Here is a 21,583-nt window from a genome sequence, read left to right on the forward strand (position 1 = left end):
GGGGGGGGGGAGGTCATTGGCTTACAGATTAATATTTCTATAAGTTTCTTGCTTACTTAGTGAAATAAAATCTTGGAACTAATCAATATAATTAATATTGATTATTATGAGGATTTAGCAGAGTCTCATATATTTGCACTGTTGCAGAAATATGAAATCCTTCATTTTTCTTGAACATGGCTTAGTTGCAAACAAACCCTGAACCAGAAATAGGAATTTTGTGAACAAGGCTTTGTCTTTTTCCACATTTGAGAACCAGAAAACAATGAAATAGGAAGACGACTATTAAGTGTATTTGATGTTATTATAAAGAAAATAGTTTTACTAGATATTTATCTTATGATTAGTTAAGTGAAATGGGTCTGTTTACACTGCTCAATTGTTGAGTCTAATGTTCATTGGACTATTTAAAGTCAGAATTCTTGAGTCTAAAAGTCGTCTTCCTATTTCAGAGTTTTCTACTTATTACTATAGTCAAGCTAATTTTGAAGTTGCATCAAATGATTTTGTAACCTGAGGCCGAATTAAAAGAATTTGAGTCGCGGCTTCATTTTAGCCACGGCTCAAAAATGGTTGGTTCCACTTTAAATCGTATTAAATTTTTTAACATCTAAGCCGGCGCACAATTTAAACCGGTTTTGGGGGAATTTGAGACGTTGCTCCAATTCAGTAAATTCGGACTGTGATGATATCGTTGATGTTTTAAACTTGGGTTGATTTATTCAATTGAATTCATAATTTGAAGTAACTAAAGTTATTAAAAATATACTGGACTTAAAATCAGAGTTTAGTCCAATTAAAAATTATATAATTTAAAAAGGTGTCCAAGGATTGCAAGTTTTGCGATTTCTTATTATTACACTTTCAACGTTAGTTTTGCTTCATATTACAATTCAAAGGGGGGAGGGTGCAACCCTTTCCCTGTAAATTATATGGGGGGGGGAGCACAACCCTACCTCTCTTTAGGGGAAGAATTGTTTCTAATTTTTGTGTGCAATAGAAGAACGAAATGGATTGCGCAAAACTTTTGACAGTGTTTTAAAAATCATTTAAATCTAATGTTCTACATGAGTCCATACAAGGCGTCCCAATAAACACGGGAATTGAGTGATGATTTGAAAGTCGTCTTTCACTTATGATATTTGACACAATGCAACTAAAGTATAAGAACGAGGCTGTGTCGTCTGGTAAGCTTTTCATAAAGTGGTCGATACCTTTCTTGTGTTTTAAAAATTGGCGAAGACATTATATATTATACAATTTTGTTTTATTAATTAAATGGAAGTTTTAAATTTTGTAATATCCTCTCAATTTCAAAGATACAAACACTTTAGACCACATTTTGAAAATCTCAAGACCTGCAGACATTTTCGATATTAGATTTTTAAACTCGAATATTGCAATAATTGTACTAATGAAAAAATGAACCATGGATCGAAGACGATAAAAATTTCATCACTTAATTCCCATGTTTATTGGAAGTTGAGACAGTTTATTGGGAGTTGGGACAGTTTATTGAGAGTTAGGACAGTTTATTGAGAGTTGTGACAGATTATTGGGAATTGTGACAGTTTATTGGGAGTTGGGACAGTTTATTGGGAGTTGGGACAGTTTATTGGGAGTTGGGACAGTTTATTGGGAGTTGGGACAGTTTATTGAGAGTTGGGACAGTTTATTGGGAGTTGGGACAGTTTATTGGGAGTTGGGTCAGTTTAATGGGAGTTGGGACAGTTTATTGAGAGTTGGGACAGTTTATTGAGAGTTGGGACAGTTTATTGAGAGTTGGGACAGTTTATTGGGAGTTGGGACAATTTCTTGGGAGTTGGGACAATTTATTGGGAGTTGGAACAGTTTATTGGGAGTTGGGACAGTTAATTGGGAGTTGGAACAGTTTATTGAGAGTTAGGACAGTTTATTGAGAGTTGGGACAGTTTATTGGGAGTTTTGACAGTTTATTGGGAGTTGGGACAGTTTATTGGGAGTTGGGACAGTTTATTGAGAGTTGAGACAGTTTATTGGGAGTTGGGACAGTTTATTGGGAGTTGGGACAGTTTATTGGGAGTTGGGCCAGTTTATTGAGAGTTGGAAGAGTTTATTTCCTTCCTTAAGGAAAAAGGTTCATAAAGAATGTAAAGATTCATTTTCAGTTAGAAGACGGAATTATTGAGATTGGTTGAAATGTCTTGTTCTTCGTTTACTCTTCTGTCTCTTGGTAATCTTAAAAAAATTTTCTCAAAAGTAAAAGTTTTTTTTGAAAAACAATTAATACATATTTTTTTGGTAAAAATATGATTAGACAAAAGTATTTATTTTTGATAAAAATAAATAATATCAAAATTGTCACAAAAAGAAGGGTCCAAATCTCAAAGGGTTCTTAAACAGTTAAAACTTACTGAACCAAATATATATTTTTTATTCTGATTAATGTTTCAAATATATATTTCTTATTCTGATTAATGTTTCAAATATATTTTTCTTATTCTGATTAATGTTTCAAATATATATATTATTCTGATTAATGTTTCAAATATATATTTCTTATTCTGATTAATGTTTCAAATATATTTATTATTCTGATTAATGTTTCAAATATATTTATTATTCTGATTAATGTTTCAAATATATTTATTATTCTGATTAATGTTTCAAATATATTTATTATTCTGATTAATGTTTCAAATATATTTATTATTCTGATTAATGTTTCAAATATATTTATTATTCTGATTAATGTTTCAAATATATTTATTATTCTGATTAATGTTTCAAATATATTTATTATTCTGATTAATGTTTCAAATATATTTATTATTCTGATTAATGTTTCAAATATATTTATTATTCTGATTAATGTTTCAAATATATTTANAGATACAGCGGGAGAAGTTACAGAAGATAAAGTAGGAGAAAATGCAAAAGATACAGCAGGAGAAAATACAGAAGATACAGCTGGAGAAGATAGTGATGTAAAAGACACAGAGGATACAGTTGATGTATATACAGAAGATTCAGCTAGAGAAGCTAAAAAAGATACGGTAGAAAAAAATACAGAAGATGCTGCAGGAAAAAATACAAAGTACACAGCTGGAGAAGATACTGAAGATACAGTTGGAGAGAATACAGATGACACAGAAGATACAGCTGGAGAAAATACAAAAGATACAGCTGGAAAAGGTATTGAAGAAACAGCTGTAGAAAATACAGAAGACACAGAAGATATAGCTGGAAGAGATACAGAAGATACAGTGGGAGAAGTTACAGAAGATAAAGTAGGAGAAAATGCAAAAGATACAGCAGGAGAAAATACAGAAGATACAGCTGGAGAAGATAGTGATGTAAAAGACACAGAGGATACAGTTGATGTATATACAGAAGATTCAGCTAGAGAAGCTAAAAAAGATACGGTAGAAAAAAATACAGAAGATGCTGCAGGAAAAAATACAAAGTACACAGCTGGAGAAGATACTGAAGATACAGTTGGAGAGAATACAGATGACACAGAAGATACAGCTGGAGAAAATACAAAAGATACAGCTGGAAAAGATATAGAAAAAACAGCTGTAGAAAATACAGAAGACATAGAAGATACAGCTGGAGAAGATACAAAAGATACAGCTGGAGAAAATACAGAAGATACAGTAGGAGAAAATACAGAAGATACAGCTGGAGAAGATACAGAAGATAGCGCTGAAGAAAATACAGCTGGAGAAGATAAAGCTAAAGAGGATCCAGTAGGAAAAGATATAACTGGAGTGGATAAAGAGGATACAGCTGCAGATGGTGCAGAAGATACAGCTGCAGAAGATACAGAAGATACAGAAGATACAGCTGAAGAGGATACAGAAGATACAGCTGAAGAAGATGCAAAAGATACAGTTTCAGAAGACACAGAAGATATATCCAAAGTAGATACAGAAGAAATAGCCGAAGTATATAAAGAAGATACAGCTGGAGAAGATACAGAGGATATAGCTGGAGAAGATACAAAAGATAGAGCTGAAGAAGATAAAACTGAAGAACATACAGAAGATACATCTGGAGAAAGCACAGAAAAAACAGCTAGAGTAGATACAGAAGATTCAGCTGGAGATTTAGAATTAGAAGGTACAACTAAAGTATATGCAGAAGGTACAGCTGAAAAAGAAACAGAAGATAAAGCTGGAGAAGACACAGAAGATATAGTTGGAGAAAATACAGAAGACACTGCTGAAGAAGATACGAAAGATACAGATAGAGAAAATACAAATAGTGATGATACAGAAAATACAGCTATAGAAGATACAGAGGATACAGCTGGACAAGTTACAAAAGATACAGCTGGAGATGATACAAAAGATACAGCTGGAGACGATACAAAAGATACAGCTGGTGAAGATGCAAAAGATACAGCTGTAGAATATATACCAGAAGACACAGCTGAAGGAAATGCAAAAGAGAAAATAAATGTCAAATTACCAGTTCATGTCATCCATTTGGGAAAAGCTGAGAAAACGTTTATTTTAACAGGCGGATTTAAAACATCATTGTTGATTTCAAAATCACAAGAAAACGCATTAAAATCAGTTATTTCGTCGCCTTCAGAAAAATTGATTCAATTACCACCTCCTGCCATCATTGATCAAATCAGACGAAGAACTGCAAGCTCAAAAGTATCCAATGTATCTTCAGCATTCAAATCAGCACCAAAGACTTCTGTAGGATCAGTGTTCATACCAACTTCAACTACAGGAACAACAATACCATCAGTAATACCAACATCAATGGTAGACACATCACTGGTAAAGGGTCCCGTAACGTCGAAAGAAAAGCAGGCAGCAAAACAGAAGAAGAAAAGGTGTAAATTTGCAAAGAAGAAACCCCTTCCTGTCCAAAAGAAACAAAATATGAAAGGTTTATGCAATATTATTTTGCTTAGGGGTCACAATTTAAAACCTTGCTAAAACAATGCTAGACTTAAGACGCCATTTTTGATGATAAAAAAAAACAAAATGTTCACGGGTTTTCTTAAATTGGTGCATTTTCAAAATAAAAAACGTCTGAAAACTTTCTGGACAAAATTTTTTCTGATTTTGGACCCGCTTGGTTTAGCACTTTTGACCATTATTAGATACAAACAGATACAAATAGAATAGACAAGGAATATATATATATATATATTGAACATAAATAGAGAATCGTCCAGGTAGAGGTTTAAGAGAAAGATTTTTATTTGTTGATTTTGTATTTTAATCATAATTCTATAACACAAAAATATTTAAATTTTAATTATCTTAAAGTCAATTTTGGTATTAGTGGAGTTTAAAGCAATGTTTTCAAAAACAAATCAAAAAGTAAAATTTTAATTAATATGGAGTTTTATTTTTTTTTTTTTAAATTTGTCCTTCGTGAAAAGAAACCGTTTCTCCAAAATTATTAGTTTTCTATAATTAATAAAGATTTCAAATCTTAAAATATTTATTTTAGGCCTGGAAAAGATGTCAGTTATGTCTTCTGTTGGGAAACATCTCCAAATCAACGACATCGAAAAAACTGACTTGAAAGTGAAATATATAAACAGAGAAATAAAAAAGGTACATTTGATAAATAATCGTTATTAAACTTTTGTATTGTAAATCTCCGGATCAAGCATTGATCTCAATCTTATGCAGATCTACTGTTTGTTTAAATAACTCTTTGATATCCCTTGATATTATGGTCATTACCTGCAAGGACAACTTTAATTCAGGGATCAATCATTAATCCTTACATATTAAAGTGGAAATCCGACTATGTGGTTATCCGACAATGTGGATATCCGACTATGTGGATATCCTACTATGTGGATATCCGACGATGTGGAAATCCGACTATGTGGATATCCGACGCTGTGGATATCCGACTATGTGGATATCCGACTATAAGGATATCCTACTGTGTGGATATCCGACTATGTGAATATCCGACTATGTGGATATCCGACTGTAAGGATATCCTACTATGTTGATATCCGACTATGTGGATATTCGACTATGTGGATATCCGACTATGTGGATATCCGACTATAAGGATATCCGACTATAAGGATATCCTACTATGTGGATATCCAACTATGTGGATATCCTACTATGTGGATATCCTACTATGTGGATATCCTACTATGTGGATATCCTACTATGTGGATATCCTACTATGTGGATATCCTACTATGTGGATATCCTACTATGTGGATATCCTACTATGTGGATATCCTACTATGTGGATATCCTACTATGTGGATATCTTACTATGCAGTGGATATCCCATAACCCATTTTGTTCGGTTCATTCAGGCATTCAGAAAAAACATTGAACTTTTTTGTTTTCAGTAATATCGTTATTTTCCATTTAGAAATCGTTCATAGACAGTCTGACTAATCCATGCGAACGATCATTAATGTTTTTGAATTTTTATTTCTTTCTTAAAACGATCGTTTTTTTATTTCACTGAACGATCCAATTTATTCGTTCATTGTTTATTATTTTTCTGGACGACTCCTATACTTCACGAACAATTTCGTTCCTTTGCAAAAACTATCCCCATCTCTAGCATTCACCAATGAGTAATGACAACTTTTAAAATATATTATGATGGTAATAAAGTCTATTGACCCAACCGTAGATCCATTAAAAAAATTCCCAGCTTGGATCAAATATCAAACCATTTTTGTATTGCAAACCTGAAAAAATACTAATTTCTTTACCGGTCACTCCATTTAAAGGCTGATAATATGGTTGACGAAGTAAAAAGAAAATTTGAATATACCGAGGAAATGCTGAACAATAGTGCAGGTAACAATCAATAAAAAAGCCAGCTTGGAAATCCAGCTTTGTCGGATAACTTAAATGAACTGAGTGTTTGTAGCAAGTTCCTAATCACTATATCTGTTCAACCCGATGGTGTACAGCTTTAATATTTTAAACTTAGATTATTTGATCTAACAGAAATTAAAGAAAAATTTAGAGTTTGTGTCAGGACTCAGTTATTTTCTCCAAGAAAGTTATTTGACTAAATTAAGAATTTTGAGACCAACCTAATCCCGTGGATCTACCAAATTGCCTAATCAAAACTTGAGGCAAATGAGACAAACTAACGCAGACTACTACTTTTTTATATGTCTTGAGTATTAAATCAATTTTTTAAGTTAAACCTTTATGTTAAGTATCATAGCACTTTTACCTCATTAAAAAAAGTATTGGTCATGTAAATCTGTTCAAATTATCCTACAATAATAAATTTTTAGATTACACTTTTTCACTTTTTTATATCAAACCAATTTAAAAATTATCTAATATTTGTGTTTTCTATTAGTTTAGTTATGTTAATAAACTTTTGATAAATTTTTATTATCATTAAAAAGTTCGACTTTTTTCGGTTGGCTTTTAACAGGTCAAACAATGTAATTCTTAAAATATACAAAAATGAACATCCATCACAAACTCAAGTTTTCCCATCACATTATCTTTGCAGCCTAACTGTTTAAATATTTAATATTTCTAACTAAGACTATTTAATCTTACAGAATAGATAGATTGAATTATCAAAAGTTTACAACGCCAAGGTGCAAAGATTTAGGGATTTGAAAATTATGATTTTTTCTAGTGTTCTCTGTCCTTACTGACCAAAATAACACTCTCCTTTCAAGAATTCAAACAGTCAGTAGTGCTTTTCAAGGTACAATTACAAGTTTTATTAATATTCATAATTATTATTTATTTTTATTTGAACTAACTAAAAAATTGTTTTAAGATATGGCTGGTATGATTGGTAATAGACACATGGAAAGAACTTTAAATGATCTAGGTAAGATTATTTTTTCAGTTTTTTTTTTATCTGCATAGTTTACATTTCCTGCACGGTATGTTTGTCTTTTGATTAATTGATTAATCAATTGATAAAATGATTAATCAATTGATTAAATAATTAATCAATTGATTAATTGTTTAATTAATTGATTAATTGGTTACTTAATTGATTAATTGATTAGATAATTTATTATTTGATCAATTGATTGCTAACTTGATTATTTGATTGTTTATTTAATTAGGTTTGCTTGAAGAGTATGCAGAAAATAGAAAAGAAATGTTTTCTGTTGATAGAGATTACTTAAACAGGAAATCATTTTATCTGAAATGTATTTTGTTATAGCTTTGGCATATCATTGTTTATGAAACTATGAACCTTTATATATATTTACATGAAAAGGGGACAAGAAGCGGCCTAAAAGCCTTTAAATTACTTTAAGACGAACGAGGCACATAAAGATATAAAACATGATTTTAACAAAAAAGTAGCAAGTAAAAAATGAGGTTTTATTTTGTGTAAATTTTATAAACATTAACCATTACACATTAAAAAAAAGGTAATTCCAAATAATTGTTCGGCAAAAGTGTAAAATTTTGTTTTGTTTAACTTAACGAATTCTCATTCTTAAATATGAAAATAAACTAAACTAAAACTGATTTGTTTCAGTTTTGCCAGTAAATTAATCTATCAAGTTCGGGAAGTGATCAGGCAAGGTTTGTATCAACTATATATAAATTTGGCTTGTCTGTTTGTTTGTCTGGGTGTCTGTCTGTTTGTATCCAATAAACGTCAAAACGGCTGAACCGATCGGGCCCAAATTTTTTGTGGGACATCACGTGACCACAGGGAAGGTTTATGAATGATAAAAATTTTAAAAAATGTGTTTTAATGGTTTTTAATTTTGTAAAAAAAAAATTCTTTAAAATCCGCGATTTTTTTTTAAAATCCGCAAAAAAATTTTCTTCTTTGTTTTTAAAAAGAACATGTTCACAAGTTAAATAGAAGATGAGCGCGAAGCGCCCTAAAAGCCTAGAAAGAATGGCGCGAAGCGCCTTGAATTTCTAGTTAATTATACTTTTTTAATAAAAATGAAAAAGGTTAATAGTGAGAATTAGTTGAGCCGCGTAGATGAGGTTCAATTAGATACTTCCCCTGGCACAATTTTTTCCCTTTTTTATCCCTTTACTTTACTTTACTTACTCTTATATTTGTTTTAGTCAGTATCCTCACCCCCTGGCTCAATTTTTCCTGTTCTATCCCTTTACATTGCTTTAATTACTTTTTCATTTGTTTTACCCAGTATCCTCACCCGCTGGCTTCATTTTTCCTGTTTTATCTTTTTACTTTACTTTGTTTACTTTTTGTTTTTGTTTTAGCTACTGTGGTAAGCGATTATATCAATACAATGAAGACGACTTTTGATGTTAATTTTGATTTAGATTAAGCTGTTAAACAGCATGGATACACATAAACATAAAAGTCGAGAGATGCTATCAATTAAAAAAGGATCTCTTTGTTTACTTATATCCTAGAAATTCTTCTAAAAATCAAAACAATCAAAACTTTAAAAAGTCGTCTTCATTGTATTGATATAATTGCTCACCACTGTAGGATCCTCAACCTCTGGCAAAATTTTTAATCCTTTTTTATCCCTTTCCTTTGTTTTTTGCGGAAGAATACAAGGTGATCGAAAACCAATTGAGCGAAATTTAAGAGTTAATCAAGAAACCTATGTACACATTTGTACAAATGTAAAAAAAAAGGAGAAAGACTTGAAAAAATGATAAAAAGGGATAAAAAAGTAGAAGAAAGAAGATGTTAGTTTAAGAATGAAAAGGAAGATTAAAGAGTGTGAAAGAAGGAGAAAGATAGAAGAAAGGAAAACGAGGGAGAAAGAATAGGAGAGATGAAAAAGACTGAGAAAGATGGAGAAAAAGAATTTTCGATTANGGACTAGCAGTTTTTATCAAAGAAATGTTCTCATTCATTTATTTTTCAGATGAAAAGGTTTTTCTGCTACAAGATTGTGAAACAAGTCCAGAGTAAGATTTTAGTTTTAAAATTGTGAAGTACAAAAATTCCTTTTTTAAATTTAAACCTATTAAAGTAAAATACCGAAATACCTGTATTAAATTTAATTTTATTAAAGTGAAGTACAAAATTATATTTATACAATTTAATTCTGTCAAAGTGAAATACCAAAATACCTTTAATAAATTTAAGATTATAAATTTAATATAAATTTAATATTACAGTAAAATACCAAAATTATTTTACTGAATTTAATAATATTAAAGTGATATACCAATACATTTATTCAATTGAATTCTATGAAAGTGAAATACCATGAAAACATTTCTAAAATTTTATTAAAGCAAATATCAAAATACATTTTAATATACAATTTAAATGTATTAAAGTGAAATACCAAACTACTGCAAGAAGTATGAGGTCCGTTGGTTCCATAACACAACAGCAGGTAACCTATACATTATATGGCAAAATAATAATAATAATAATACACATTCAACCATATTTTTAGAAGAACTTAAAGGGAGTGTTCACGAAAAATGAAAGGGGGTATAGACTTAATGCGATAAAAAAGCGCTTTTAATCGCTACTAATCTTATTTTTATCTGTTGCGTCTATAAGGAGAAAATTGTTAAAAACGACTAATACCGAAGAACGTAAACAAATCCATTTAATTTTAAATTCTTCGGTATTAGTCGTTTTTAAAAATTTTCCCCTTATAGACGCAACAGATAGAAGTAAGATTAGTAGCGATCAAAAGCGCTTTATTATTGCATTAAGCCTTTACCCCCTTTCATTTTTTGCGAACACTCCCTTTAATCTGAATAACATTCAATTTTATTCATGATTTTTCCCTTCACTTATCTATTCTCTATCATCAAAACATTTCCTTACTTTTCATTTCTTTTTAATACCTTACATTTTCGAGAATATAATTAGATTTACGCATTTACTATTGAAAAACCCATGACAGAATTCAGCAAAGAGTACAGAACAAAGAAAGACTAATTTGCTAATTCTTTCATCCTTGATGTTGTAGACCTTAGACAGTTGAACTGTTAGTTTTGCTAAATAGTTTAAAATATCAGATTTCGAGGGTATAGTGATTTTGAAATTTGACTTTAAAACTTCCTTTGTCCTGCATTTTTTTGCATCTTTTTTAGTTTTAAAAAAATCTTCAAATTTTTTCGCTGCCTATTTTTTTTAGAAACACAACCAGATGTGTAAGTTCGAAAAAATAGTTAACACAAACCTATATAATACTACTGTTCATAAAAGTAAAAAAGTTTCGAGTAGGATTTTCAGGTCGATGTGAAAGGATGTGGGGAGGATGTGAGTTTGATGGATATTTTGAAAACAATAATAATAAGTTTAAAGATGAATCAGCTTGCAATCAGGTAATTATTTGCAACATTGAAATGTAAAATAAAATAAAATAAAATTCATGCACATTAAAGGTACATTTAGACTCAAGTGACCTTTCACAACAGTTCATGCCACAGAAAAAATCATTGAAATCTTTTTGGTTTTCAAGCTGAAAATCTGAAAATGAGCAATTTTCAATTGAAGTTAACTAATCTCTTTATCTTCGAAATTTGAGGGATTATTTTATCTAACAGAATGTTTAGTTTGAAATATTAAAGGTCTATAATATTGGGTTGCTAAGAGATAGAAAATCAGAGTTTGTGACAAAAGCTCAATTCCTTTAACTGTTTTTGAGGAAAAAGAGAACTTCTTCCTTATAAAGAAAAAACTTTAAAGGATTCTGTGTGAATTAACATGGAGGGTCGCAAATTTATTTTATTTTAGACTTGTGTGGAACCAGGAACTTTTCCAAGAACATTTTTCTTTTCATATTTTTTTGAAATGAAAAAAGAAAAGCTAGAAGTACAAACTAATGATATATTTTGTAAGCTTTTATCGTAAAATTATCTCCAAAAAAATGTGAATTTTGGAATATTTGATTGGAAATGTTGAGTTACTAGGATACCCTGAAGCCTGCTTCCTAAAACCTTCTAAAGGTCTGTGTGACTATACTGAAGAAAGGTGATTTGATATTTAAAAAAAATAGAAACAACATGGAACTCTGAGACAAATAATCTTGAAGAATGATATAATTTGCAAGTTTACTGAAGAGAATTTCGCTAAATCAAATGCTTTAGAATGAGAGCTCAAAAGAAAAAATTGATAACATTTCTTTTACAGCAATGATTTCTGCTCATAGAAATTTTAATTTATAAATTTAACTATACTTAGGCCGAATTTAAAGAATTTGAGCCGCGGCTCAAATATGGTTGGTTCCACTTAAAATTGTATTCAATATTTCAAGATTTAAGCCGGCGCTCAATTAAAACCGATTTTTGGCAGATTTGATACGCGGCTCAAATTCATTAAATTAAGACTCTGAATGTTTAATTTGTACTTTACACCAGAGCAGGGTTGCCAGCTGTTTAACTATACTGGATGTTTAGATTGTTCTATAACACTTGAGCAGGGTTGCCGGCTATTTAACTATAGTGGATGTTTAGATGGTTCTATACATCAGAGCAGGGTTGCCGGCTATTTAACCATAGTGGATGTTTAGATGGTTCTATACACCAGAGCAGGGTTGCCGGCTAATTAACTATACTGGATGTTTAGATGGTTCTATACACCAGAGCCGAGTTGCCGGCTGTTTAACTATACTGGATGTTTAGATTGTTCTATAACATTAGAGCAGGGTTGCCGGCTATTTAACTATAGTGGATGTTCAGATGGTACTATACACCAGAGTAGGGTTGCTGGCTAATTAACTATACTGGATGTTTAGATGGTTCTATACACCAGAGCAGGGTTGCCGGCTATTTAACTATACTGGATGTTTAGATTGTTCTATACACCAGAGTAGGGTTGCTGGCTATTTAACTATACTGGATGTTTAGATTATTCTATACACAGAGCAGGGTTGTCGGCTATTTAACTATACTGGATGTTTAGATTGTTCTATACACCAGAGCAAGGTTGCCGGCTATTTAACTATACTGGATGTTTAGATTATTCTATACACCGAGCAGGGTTGCCGGCTATTTAACTATACTGGATGTAGGGTTGCCAGCTGTTTAACTATACTGGATGTTTAGATTGTTTTATAACACTTGAGCAGGGTTGCCGGCTATTTAACTATAGTGGATGTTTAGATGGTTCTATACACCAGAGCAGGGTTGCCTGCTATTTAATTATAGTGGATGTTTAGATGGTTCTATACACCAGAGCCGGGTTGCCGGCTAATTAACTATACTGGATGTTTAGATTATTCAATACACCGAGCAGGGTTGCCGGCTAATTAACTATACTTGATGTTTAGATTGTTCTATACACCAGAGCAGGGTTGCCGGCTATTTAACTATACTGGATGTTTAGATGGTACAATACACCAGAGCAGGGTTGCTGGCTTTTTAACTATACTGGATGTTTAGATGGTACTATACACCAGAGCAGGGTTGCCGGCTAATTAACTATACTGGATGTTTAGATGGTACTATACACTAGAGCAGGGTTGCCGGCTATTTAACTATACTGGATGTTTAGATGGTACTATTCACCAGAGCAGGGTTGCCGGCTATTTAACTATACTGGATGTTTAGATGGTACTATACACCAGAGCAGGGTTGCCGGCTATTCAACTATACTGGATGTTTAGGAAACCAAAACAATTTTCATACCTACAGAAAATGCCAGGTAAATAAGTCAATAAACTATAAATATTTAAAGATGAAAAAATCAACAACGCTTATCTACTTAAAACCTTATTCTAAGCAAAAAATCATGCAGATACTATCGATACTGATAGTTGATAAGGGTTTCTCTATATAAGAGAATTACGGCTTTATGCTTCAGAAATAAGGAAGGAAATTGTAAGAAGTCAAGACTTAAAATTACATTGACAGATATCTCTTTAAGTTTCAATCTAACTTTCATGGACTGTGTTTATTTGAGGGTTTCCATGCACAAAAACATATTTTTCAATTTCTGTAAAGTTTGGTAAAATTGTGTTAAATATTTATTTGAATAACAATAAAAAATCTGTTGACACAGAATTAAAAGTTAAAAAAAGAAATTGCGATTTGTTTAGTAATAAAAAAGTCCTTTTTTTCCAGGATACCTGTTATGGAGCAAAAACAATATTAGGTAAAATTTATGCTGTCAGGTAACCCTTTTGAAAAATATAACATATTCTATCACTTTATATAGCTTTAAGGAATTGAGAATTGTCACAAACTCTGACTTTCTTATCAGCTGATATCGTAGCAACCCAATGTCGGAGACCTTAGATATCTCAAAACATAAATTCTTTAGGATTAAATAATCTAAGTTTCAAATATCAAAGGTTTACAGCATGATGTTGTTAAGATATGCCAACTACAATTTTAGTTTGTGGCAAAGACTCAATTCCTTTCAAGTAAAAATTTTTAATATAAGATGTTGTTCTTTGCATGCCACCATCTCTCTGTACATTTTGTACATCGTCCTCTTTTCTTTAATCAATATTTTTGAGTAAATACTATAAAATTTGGACAGGTAACAAATAGGGATGGATCGTTTCCACTTTTTTGAAAACCGATAGAGAGAAAATACATTGTTCGGAAAATCCGACCAAAAACATTGAAATTAATTGTCAAAAAACTCAGATTCATTTGCAAAATTTTTTCAAAAATTATCGTTTTTTACAAAACGCTCGTTTTGCGTTTAAAAAACGATCGTTTTGCGTTTTTTGAAAGTTCAAAATGAGTGGTTCGTTTTCAAAAACTATCGTTTTTAGAAAGAAAAAGGAAACGAAAAACGACCGTTTTTTCGATCGATTTTGAAAACATGTCTTATTGAGGCATCCTTTTTATTTAGATTTAAATTTGTTTAGAAATTGCTCTTTTTTGTACTAATATTTTATTTTGATTTTCAGCTCCTTGTCCCGGGCTGAATCTGAAAGATTGATTGCGCATAATACGACATTTTTCATCTTGGAAGATATAAATGTAAAGAGATGTTTTAAAGATATTCCTATTATATAGATTAACTAGGTCGGTTGTGAACATTGGCTGCTCTTATGTCATTGAGTACTTGTGGTGTACATGAGTTCTGTAGAGAGAAATTTAAGTTAGTTCAGTCCTTCTCATGTCCTTTTTCAGTTCTCGTCAATATGATATATTGCTCAGTGAAATATTGTTGTTCAAATAGTTCCATTCCCGGAGTTATTTTACATTCTATTATGAAATCCATTAAAACACCAAACCACCCCGCTTATCATTGTATTACACTTTGACCCCTAGAAGTATTATTTATCTATGAATCTTACCCATGGTGAAGTATCCCGACCTAATCCCTGTAAACTCTGTACATGTGAGAACGGAGTTGGAGTTTGTAATTTACAGAAGGACTGTCCGGTCCTAGACTGTGAACCCTCAATGTACTTTCAGGAGGACGGAGAATACTGTCCTGTTTGTAAGGTAGGACGGAGAATGTTGTCCTGTTTTAAAGGTAGGACGGAGAAGGTTGTCCTGTTTGTAAAGGTAGGACGGAGAATGTTGTCCTGATTGTAAAGGTAGGACGGAGAATGTTGTCCTGTTTGTAAAGGTCGGACGGAGAATGTTGTCCTGTTTGTAAAGGTAGGACGGAGAATATTGTCCTGATTGTAAAGGTAGTACGGAGAATGTTGTCCTGTTTGTAAAGGTCGGACGGAATATGTTGTCCTGTCTGTAAAGGTAGGACGGAGAATGTTGTCCTGTTTGTAAAGGTAGGACGGAGAATATTGTCCTGTTTGTAAAGGTCGGACGGAGAATGTTGTCCTGTTTGTAAAGGTCGGACGGAGAATGTTGTCCTGTTTGTAAAGGTAGAACGGAGAATATTGTCCTGTTGGTAAAGGTAGGACGGAGAATATTGTCATGTCTGTAAAGGTAGGACGGAGAATGTTGTCCTGTTTGTAAAGGTAGGACGGAGAATAGTGTCCTNTTGAAGGATAATTTTTCAATTTTATAAATTAGGACAGGGAACTGTGTCCTGTTAGTAAAAGTAGAATAGACACTTTAGCCATGTTTGTTAAAGTAGGACAAAGATTTGCCGTCTTAATATCCAGGCTCACTTGAAATCCCTTTAAAATTATTTTTTAGAATATCAGATTCCTCAAATACAGATAAATGCACAACAAACAACAACAGTAACAGCAATAAAAGCAACAACAACACCTTCTGAAGCATATGATTTTGAAGCAACGGATGACTTTGGAGTCAAGGTGATATATATTTATTTAAATATTTTTAGCATCTTATTATTTTTAACATTTTTAATACTTTTAATAGTTTTTTTTTGTATTCTTTATTATAATTCTTTTTAGATTAGGTTTAGATTGTTTATGTTTATAGGAAGAATTTTATTCCAACCAAGTTAAATATTTTTTCCAAACGTGGTGTTTGATAAAAAATATTAAACTTGTTTGGAATATCAGTATATGATAAATTAAGATAGTTTTGTCAAATAAAATGCAGGAAATGAAAAATGATTATTAGTTCTTTAGATACAATTAATAAATTCTATAAACAGATTGTGTTACATTCTTAAAATTATAAATAGAAATGAATTTGCTAACAATGCACTTGATTTATCAAGAGTTGCTGACCAATCAAAACATAAAAATGCAACCTTCACTAGCTACATTCTTAGAAATATATCAAGATTTAATATCAGAGAAATCCCTGTAAGCCCCCCCAAAAACTACTTTGAAAGAATTCACATTATACATCTTTTTTTTGGAAATTGGAAATCTTAAAAGTGCTTTTAATATACTAAAAATTAAAGAAGTTATAGCCAAATACCGGTCCAAAAATCTGTATTTTAACTTTTCAATGTTTTTTTGGTGAGTTTTCTAGCTCTAACTCATTCAATTTTCATTTTTTTTAAAGCGCTTTCAGATTTGAATTCAGCATAAAATTTCCAAGAAAATTATGTATAACATAAAATTTTTCAAAATATTTTTTTTGAGGCCGATACGGTGATTTCTCCGATATTAAATCGTCAATTCGCAACCGAACGGACGGTTTTTAAACTTTTTTCAATGAAAGTGAAAACGCAGCAACCTCTGGAGGCGGTTTGCTGAATTCTAAAAAAAAGTCACAGATCAATCACCCTTAATATTTATATCTTTTTGTATTATTTATTTAACTTTTTCTGATTATGGAGGTTTTTTAGATACCTCTAAAGGGACTGTAAGCGTAATTTCAAGGGAACTTCCATTTACTGAGGGGAAGCCCTGATTCACAACGGAACCCTTTAAATTTTGACTGATCAATGATGACTTATCTTCAGAAACACCTTTAGTGTATCAATTACGTCATTGGTCCGTGTACGCTGCACAATTACTGTGTTTAAAATTCAAAGTCATAACTTGAGTCTAACAGTCGTCTTCTCATTCCGTTATGGGTCTCACTGTATAAAATAATATTATAGAAAAAATATTTTGAAAAGGATGATATGAGTCGAAAAAACGCATAAGATTTAACAATTTAAGGTAAACATGTATGGTCCTGAACTTGTAGGAGTTGGTGATCTCNAACAACAACAACAACAAGACCGACAACAACAACAAAAACAACAATAACAAAAGCAACAAATGGTAAGATATAAACAATAACAATACGTACGTTTTGGACCAGGCTGTAGCAAAAGTCGTGTAAATATGATATTCTGTAAACTTGCAATACGTTGTAAAATATTAATGATTTAATATTGTAAACTAGGACATAATGACATTTTTCATTGAAACTGCATTTCAATTGAATACTTAACATAATTAGTTTAAATCATGCGACATGTCTACTGTGCGAGAGTAGACCTGGAACCCTGAAGCTTGTATTCAGGTCGGTCCTCCCCTTTAATTTGGGATCAAGTGATTGCTAGTGTCTGTATTGGCATTGCTAGCAAAAGAGATCGCGCCCTGTGTAGTGGCGTTGATTAGTCACAAGATGGTAACCATGTGGATTGTGTTCTGTTTGAGACATTGATCAATTTATAGCTAGTCTCTGTATTGACACCGATAGCTAACGAGATCGCGCCCCGTGTAGTGGCGTTGATAGTTCATGGGATTGTAGCCGTGTGGATTGTGTTCCTGTGTGACATTTAGAACATTGGATCATCCCTATCATTTGGGATTAATAAAGATAGCTTGATTTGATACCTACGCTTGTGTCCTTCTGTGGCATTTAGAGCCTGGGATTCAGTCCTGGTTGAACACAGTATTATTAACTTGATTTTGATAGTTAGGCTTGTGTCCCTGTGTGGCATTTAGAGCCTGGGATTCAGTCCTGGTTGAGTTTGATAGCGGACTGATTGTACCTGAATAGATACGTTCGAAAACTTGTTATGGAGTAGGTGTTTACTACAAGGCTTTCTGGTCAGATTTAAAAAATCCACTAAACATTGTCTGAAGTCAGAAGTGAAATAAATCTAGAATGAAATATAGGCTTAAGACGATTAAAAATGTAAACATTCATTTTTATGTTTACTGGGATACCCTTTACAAAACAAGGAAGAACTTCTTATAATTTCACTTGGCGTACTATCCCTGTTTGCCTTACATGGTGTGTAATTGTATTGTGCTGTACTTTACAGCTTGATATAGCTGTTTTTCAGTGACTACAAAAATTAAAGGCAACAACAATTGTAAAATAAATATTTAGAAAATTTTACTTCGGGCAATTTTTGTTTGCAAATTCGTCCTTCGTGATGCTATACCCTAAGGAATGGAGTCCTTGCCACAAATTCTGATTTTCTGATCCCTATATCTTTTGAACCCTTTGTCGTAAACCTTTGATATTTCAAACTTATATTATTTGATCTAACAGAAGTCATAGTTTGAAATGTCAAATATTTACAACATTGGACTGCAAAGATATTGGAAAATCAGAGTTTGTGACAAAGACTCAATTCCCTTGTCTTCACTTTAAAAATGTTCTTAAATGTTCTTTTAAGATTTTTTTTGGCATAAATCTTAATTCTTATTTTTCATAAAAGTTGAACTTTTTTGGATTTGTCTAATACTTATAGTTGAAATTAAACTTTTTGACCGAAGAGCTACAAGACATTTTACATTTTTTATGAAAGTTTACACTGTGTATTAACCAGAATATATCTGAATGACAGTCGCCTTGAATTAATCATAAACTTCCCGATGCTGTTTTTTAATTTGCTTTATCAAACAATTTGAAAAAACCCAGCTTTTCCTGGAAACTAGGTTTTTCCTGTATAAAAATTTTAATCCAAGCTAATTGAACATTGTTTTTGCTGTACCGACCGAGCGCCCCCAAGAAAATTGGTCAAGGGGTTTATGAGTTATGATTGGACATATACACAGTCGGATATACAAACATCTCTTCACACAGACACCCTAAAACAGATTACTTTATATTATCAATCACAACAGTTCCAAATTCTTTCCGATTTATTTTGGATATCACTGTATTATATAAATCAATAAATAATCTTTTTACAATATTTGATTTATAGCAGCTAGGCTCACTCCCAAATAGAAACGCAAAAAACTGGGGTTCAACAACTGAAAGGGTATGTATAAAAACATTATAAAAGGAATTGCGTCCTTGCCACAAATTCGAATATTTTTCTCCCTATATCTTTGCAACCTAATGGTGTAAACATTTAATATTTCAAACTTAGTTTATTTAATTCAACATAATTGATAGTTTGAAACGTAGATTAATAGAAATACAGATAGAACATTAGATGTCGTCTTTTCAATATTTAGTGGTTTTTGTTCACAATAACCCTGAGGCAGAAGCCAAAATGGGTTACGCGAATTCACCGTTGAATTACAAGACAGAGAGAAAGCATATGCGTAACTCCTTTGGGCTTCTGCCTCAGGGTTATTGTGAACGAAAAGCCCCTAAATCTTGAAAAGACGACATCTAGTGTTCTATCTAAATTGTTAATAGTCTATGGTTAAATTATCTAAGGTCTATGATGTTGGGTTGCAAAGATAGAGGGATTAGAAAATGATAGTTCGTGTCAAAGATTGAATTCCTTTGTGTTGATTAAATTGGAAACAGTTCTTTTTTAAAGATTTACTTGTTGTAGGTTTCAAGACTCAACGTGAACAAACTCAACTATAAGAGAGGAAGTCGGTTCTATTGTTTAGCAACTTTGCCACATATTTCTAATCCTTATATCTTTGCAACCAAATGTCGTAGACCTCTAATAATTAAAAACTATGAATTCTACTAAAACAAATAATATAAGTTTGAATAAGGTTTAAACCATCAGGTTTAATCTATATGGGATTTGAAAAATTGAGCTTGTGGCAAAGACTTAAGTCATTTTACTCAAAATAAAATTTATCAAAAAACTTTTTTTTGCAAATCTTGTTGGAAGTAATTTTATTTTTACATATATATTGCAAAACCTGTTTGTTTGCTGAATTCAACACAAAACCGAAAAGTTTTTAAATTTTCTGTAGAATATGTAATAAATATTTTAGATTTAAATTTATTAATTAAAAACAAAAATGTTTATTAACATTTTATTTGCATCAAAATTTAAATTATTAACTAAATTATAACATTATAGTATTTTATAGTATTGCCATTATGAACCTGAGCAAAAAAGCAAAATAAAGTGCATAATTATGATTCCTGTAATATTACTAATTACAGGTAAGAATAGATACTGCTGCAAGAGTTGTAACAGCCCTCAAGTCTTCCTACCTCAACAAATTGTAAGTTTTTTTTAGATAAATAATTACAATAAAAATTTAAACTGAATGACACTATGTTATGTAGAAAGATTTGAAAATTACAATTTCTTTTTTAATTAATTGTCAAAAATATTTTTAAAAGTTTTGATTTTAAAAGTATACATTGTAATGCATTCACATTCATTGATTTAAAAGCTGGCTGTAGACATCATTTACAGCTATTCTTCAATTCTGTGGAGTGCCATGTCCGATAAACTTTAAATTAGCTCTGATCATCGACGAGATTGAGATATCCTTGTTTGTCTAGCTGAAAATTGAGTGTCTGGAAAATTGAGAGTAGAATGGCGTCATAAGGTTCCAGAAAAAATTTTTCAGTCCTTAATTATCCTTGACGATCCCTTGTAGTTTTTTTGCTCTATAGCATTTTTAAAACTTTCACCCTGAAATATCTTGACTTTTACAAAATAGGAATTTAAAGATTTTCTTTATATCCTTGATAACATAACCAATAAAGTAGTCTTTTTAAAGGAAATCGGACATATGCTACTTTATAAATAGAGGGAACCTTAAAATTACTTCTCCAGAGCTGAAAACTTCAAAATGGTGGATATTGAGATCAATGCTTGATCCTCTCTTTTCTTAATATCAAGGCTAACTTAATCTTGTACTTGTATCCTGAAAAGTGTATAAAATTCAACCAATCAGAGTTGCGTATATGAAGCCGATAAATTTGAAATTTTGCCAGCTATTTAAGATTACATACAGAAACGGGAGGGACTCTCTAAATTAAAAAAACCGGTTTTTTATTTTCTCTACTTTTTTCTAGAAAGAACGGTTTAAGAAGAAAATCAAAAGTGTGTCCATTTGATACTCAGATTAAGAAATCGGGATTAAGGATATCTCAATCTAAAGTTTTCAGCTCATTCCTCTTGAATAAAGTTTGTTTTTACATTTTAGAGTTCAAGAAAAATAGTAAATGTGGAGATCTTTTTGCCCTAGAAG

The 21,583-nt window shown here is 31.5% G+C and overlaps 1 protein-coding gene across 1 annotated transcript; it reads left to right on the forward strand.

Annotated features, from left to right (window-relative positions):
* Window positions 1-1,150: 1,150 nt before the first annotated feature.
* Window positions 1,151-17,452, forward strand: LOC111718423 (spore wall protein 2; the record flags this gene model as incomplete). Its single annotated transcript, XM_023494007.1, has 17 exons — window positions 1,151-1,187; window positions 2,872-4,890; window positions 5,464-5,570; window positions 6,737-6,806; window positions 7,618-7,689; window positions 7,765-7,818; window positions 8,063-8,129; window positions 8,488-8,534; window positions 9,821-9,863; window positions 10,242-10,300; window positions 11,158-11,249; window positions 11,662-11,677; window positions 11,838-11,898; window positions 13,476-13,569; window positions 13,989-14,019; window positions 15,993-16,114; window positions 17,387-17,452. Coding segments are annotated over exons 1-17 (3,057 nt in total), but the record flags the coding sequence as incomplete, so codon positions are not given.
* Window positions 17,453-21,583: the final 4,131 nt, after the last annotated feature.

The sequence above is a fragment of the Eurytemora carolleeae genome, unplaced genomic scaffold (assembly GCF_000591075.1).
Source record: "Eurytemora carolleeae unplaced genomic scaffold, Eaff_2.0 scaffold22, whole genome shotgun sequence".
Taxonomy (NCBI): Eukaryota; Metazoa; Arthropoda; class Copepoda; order Calanoida; family Temoridae; genus Eurytemora; species Eurytemora carolleeae.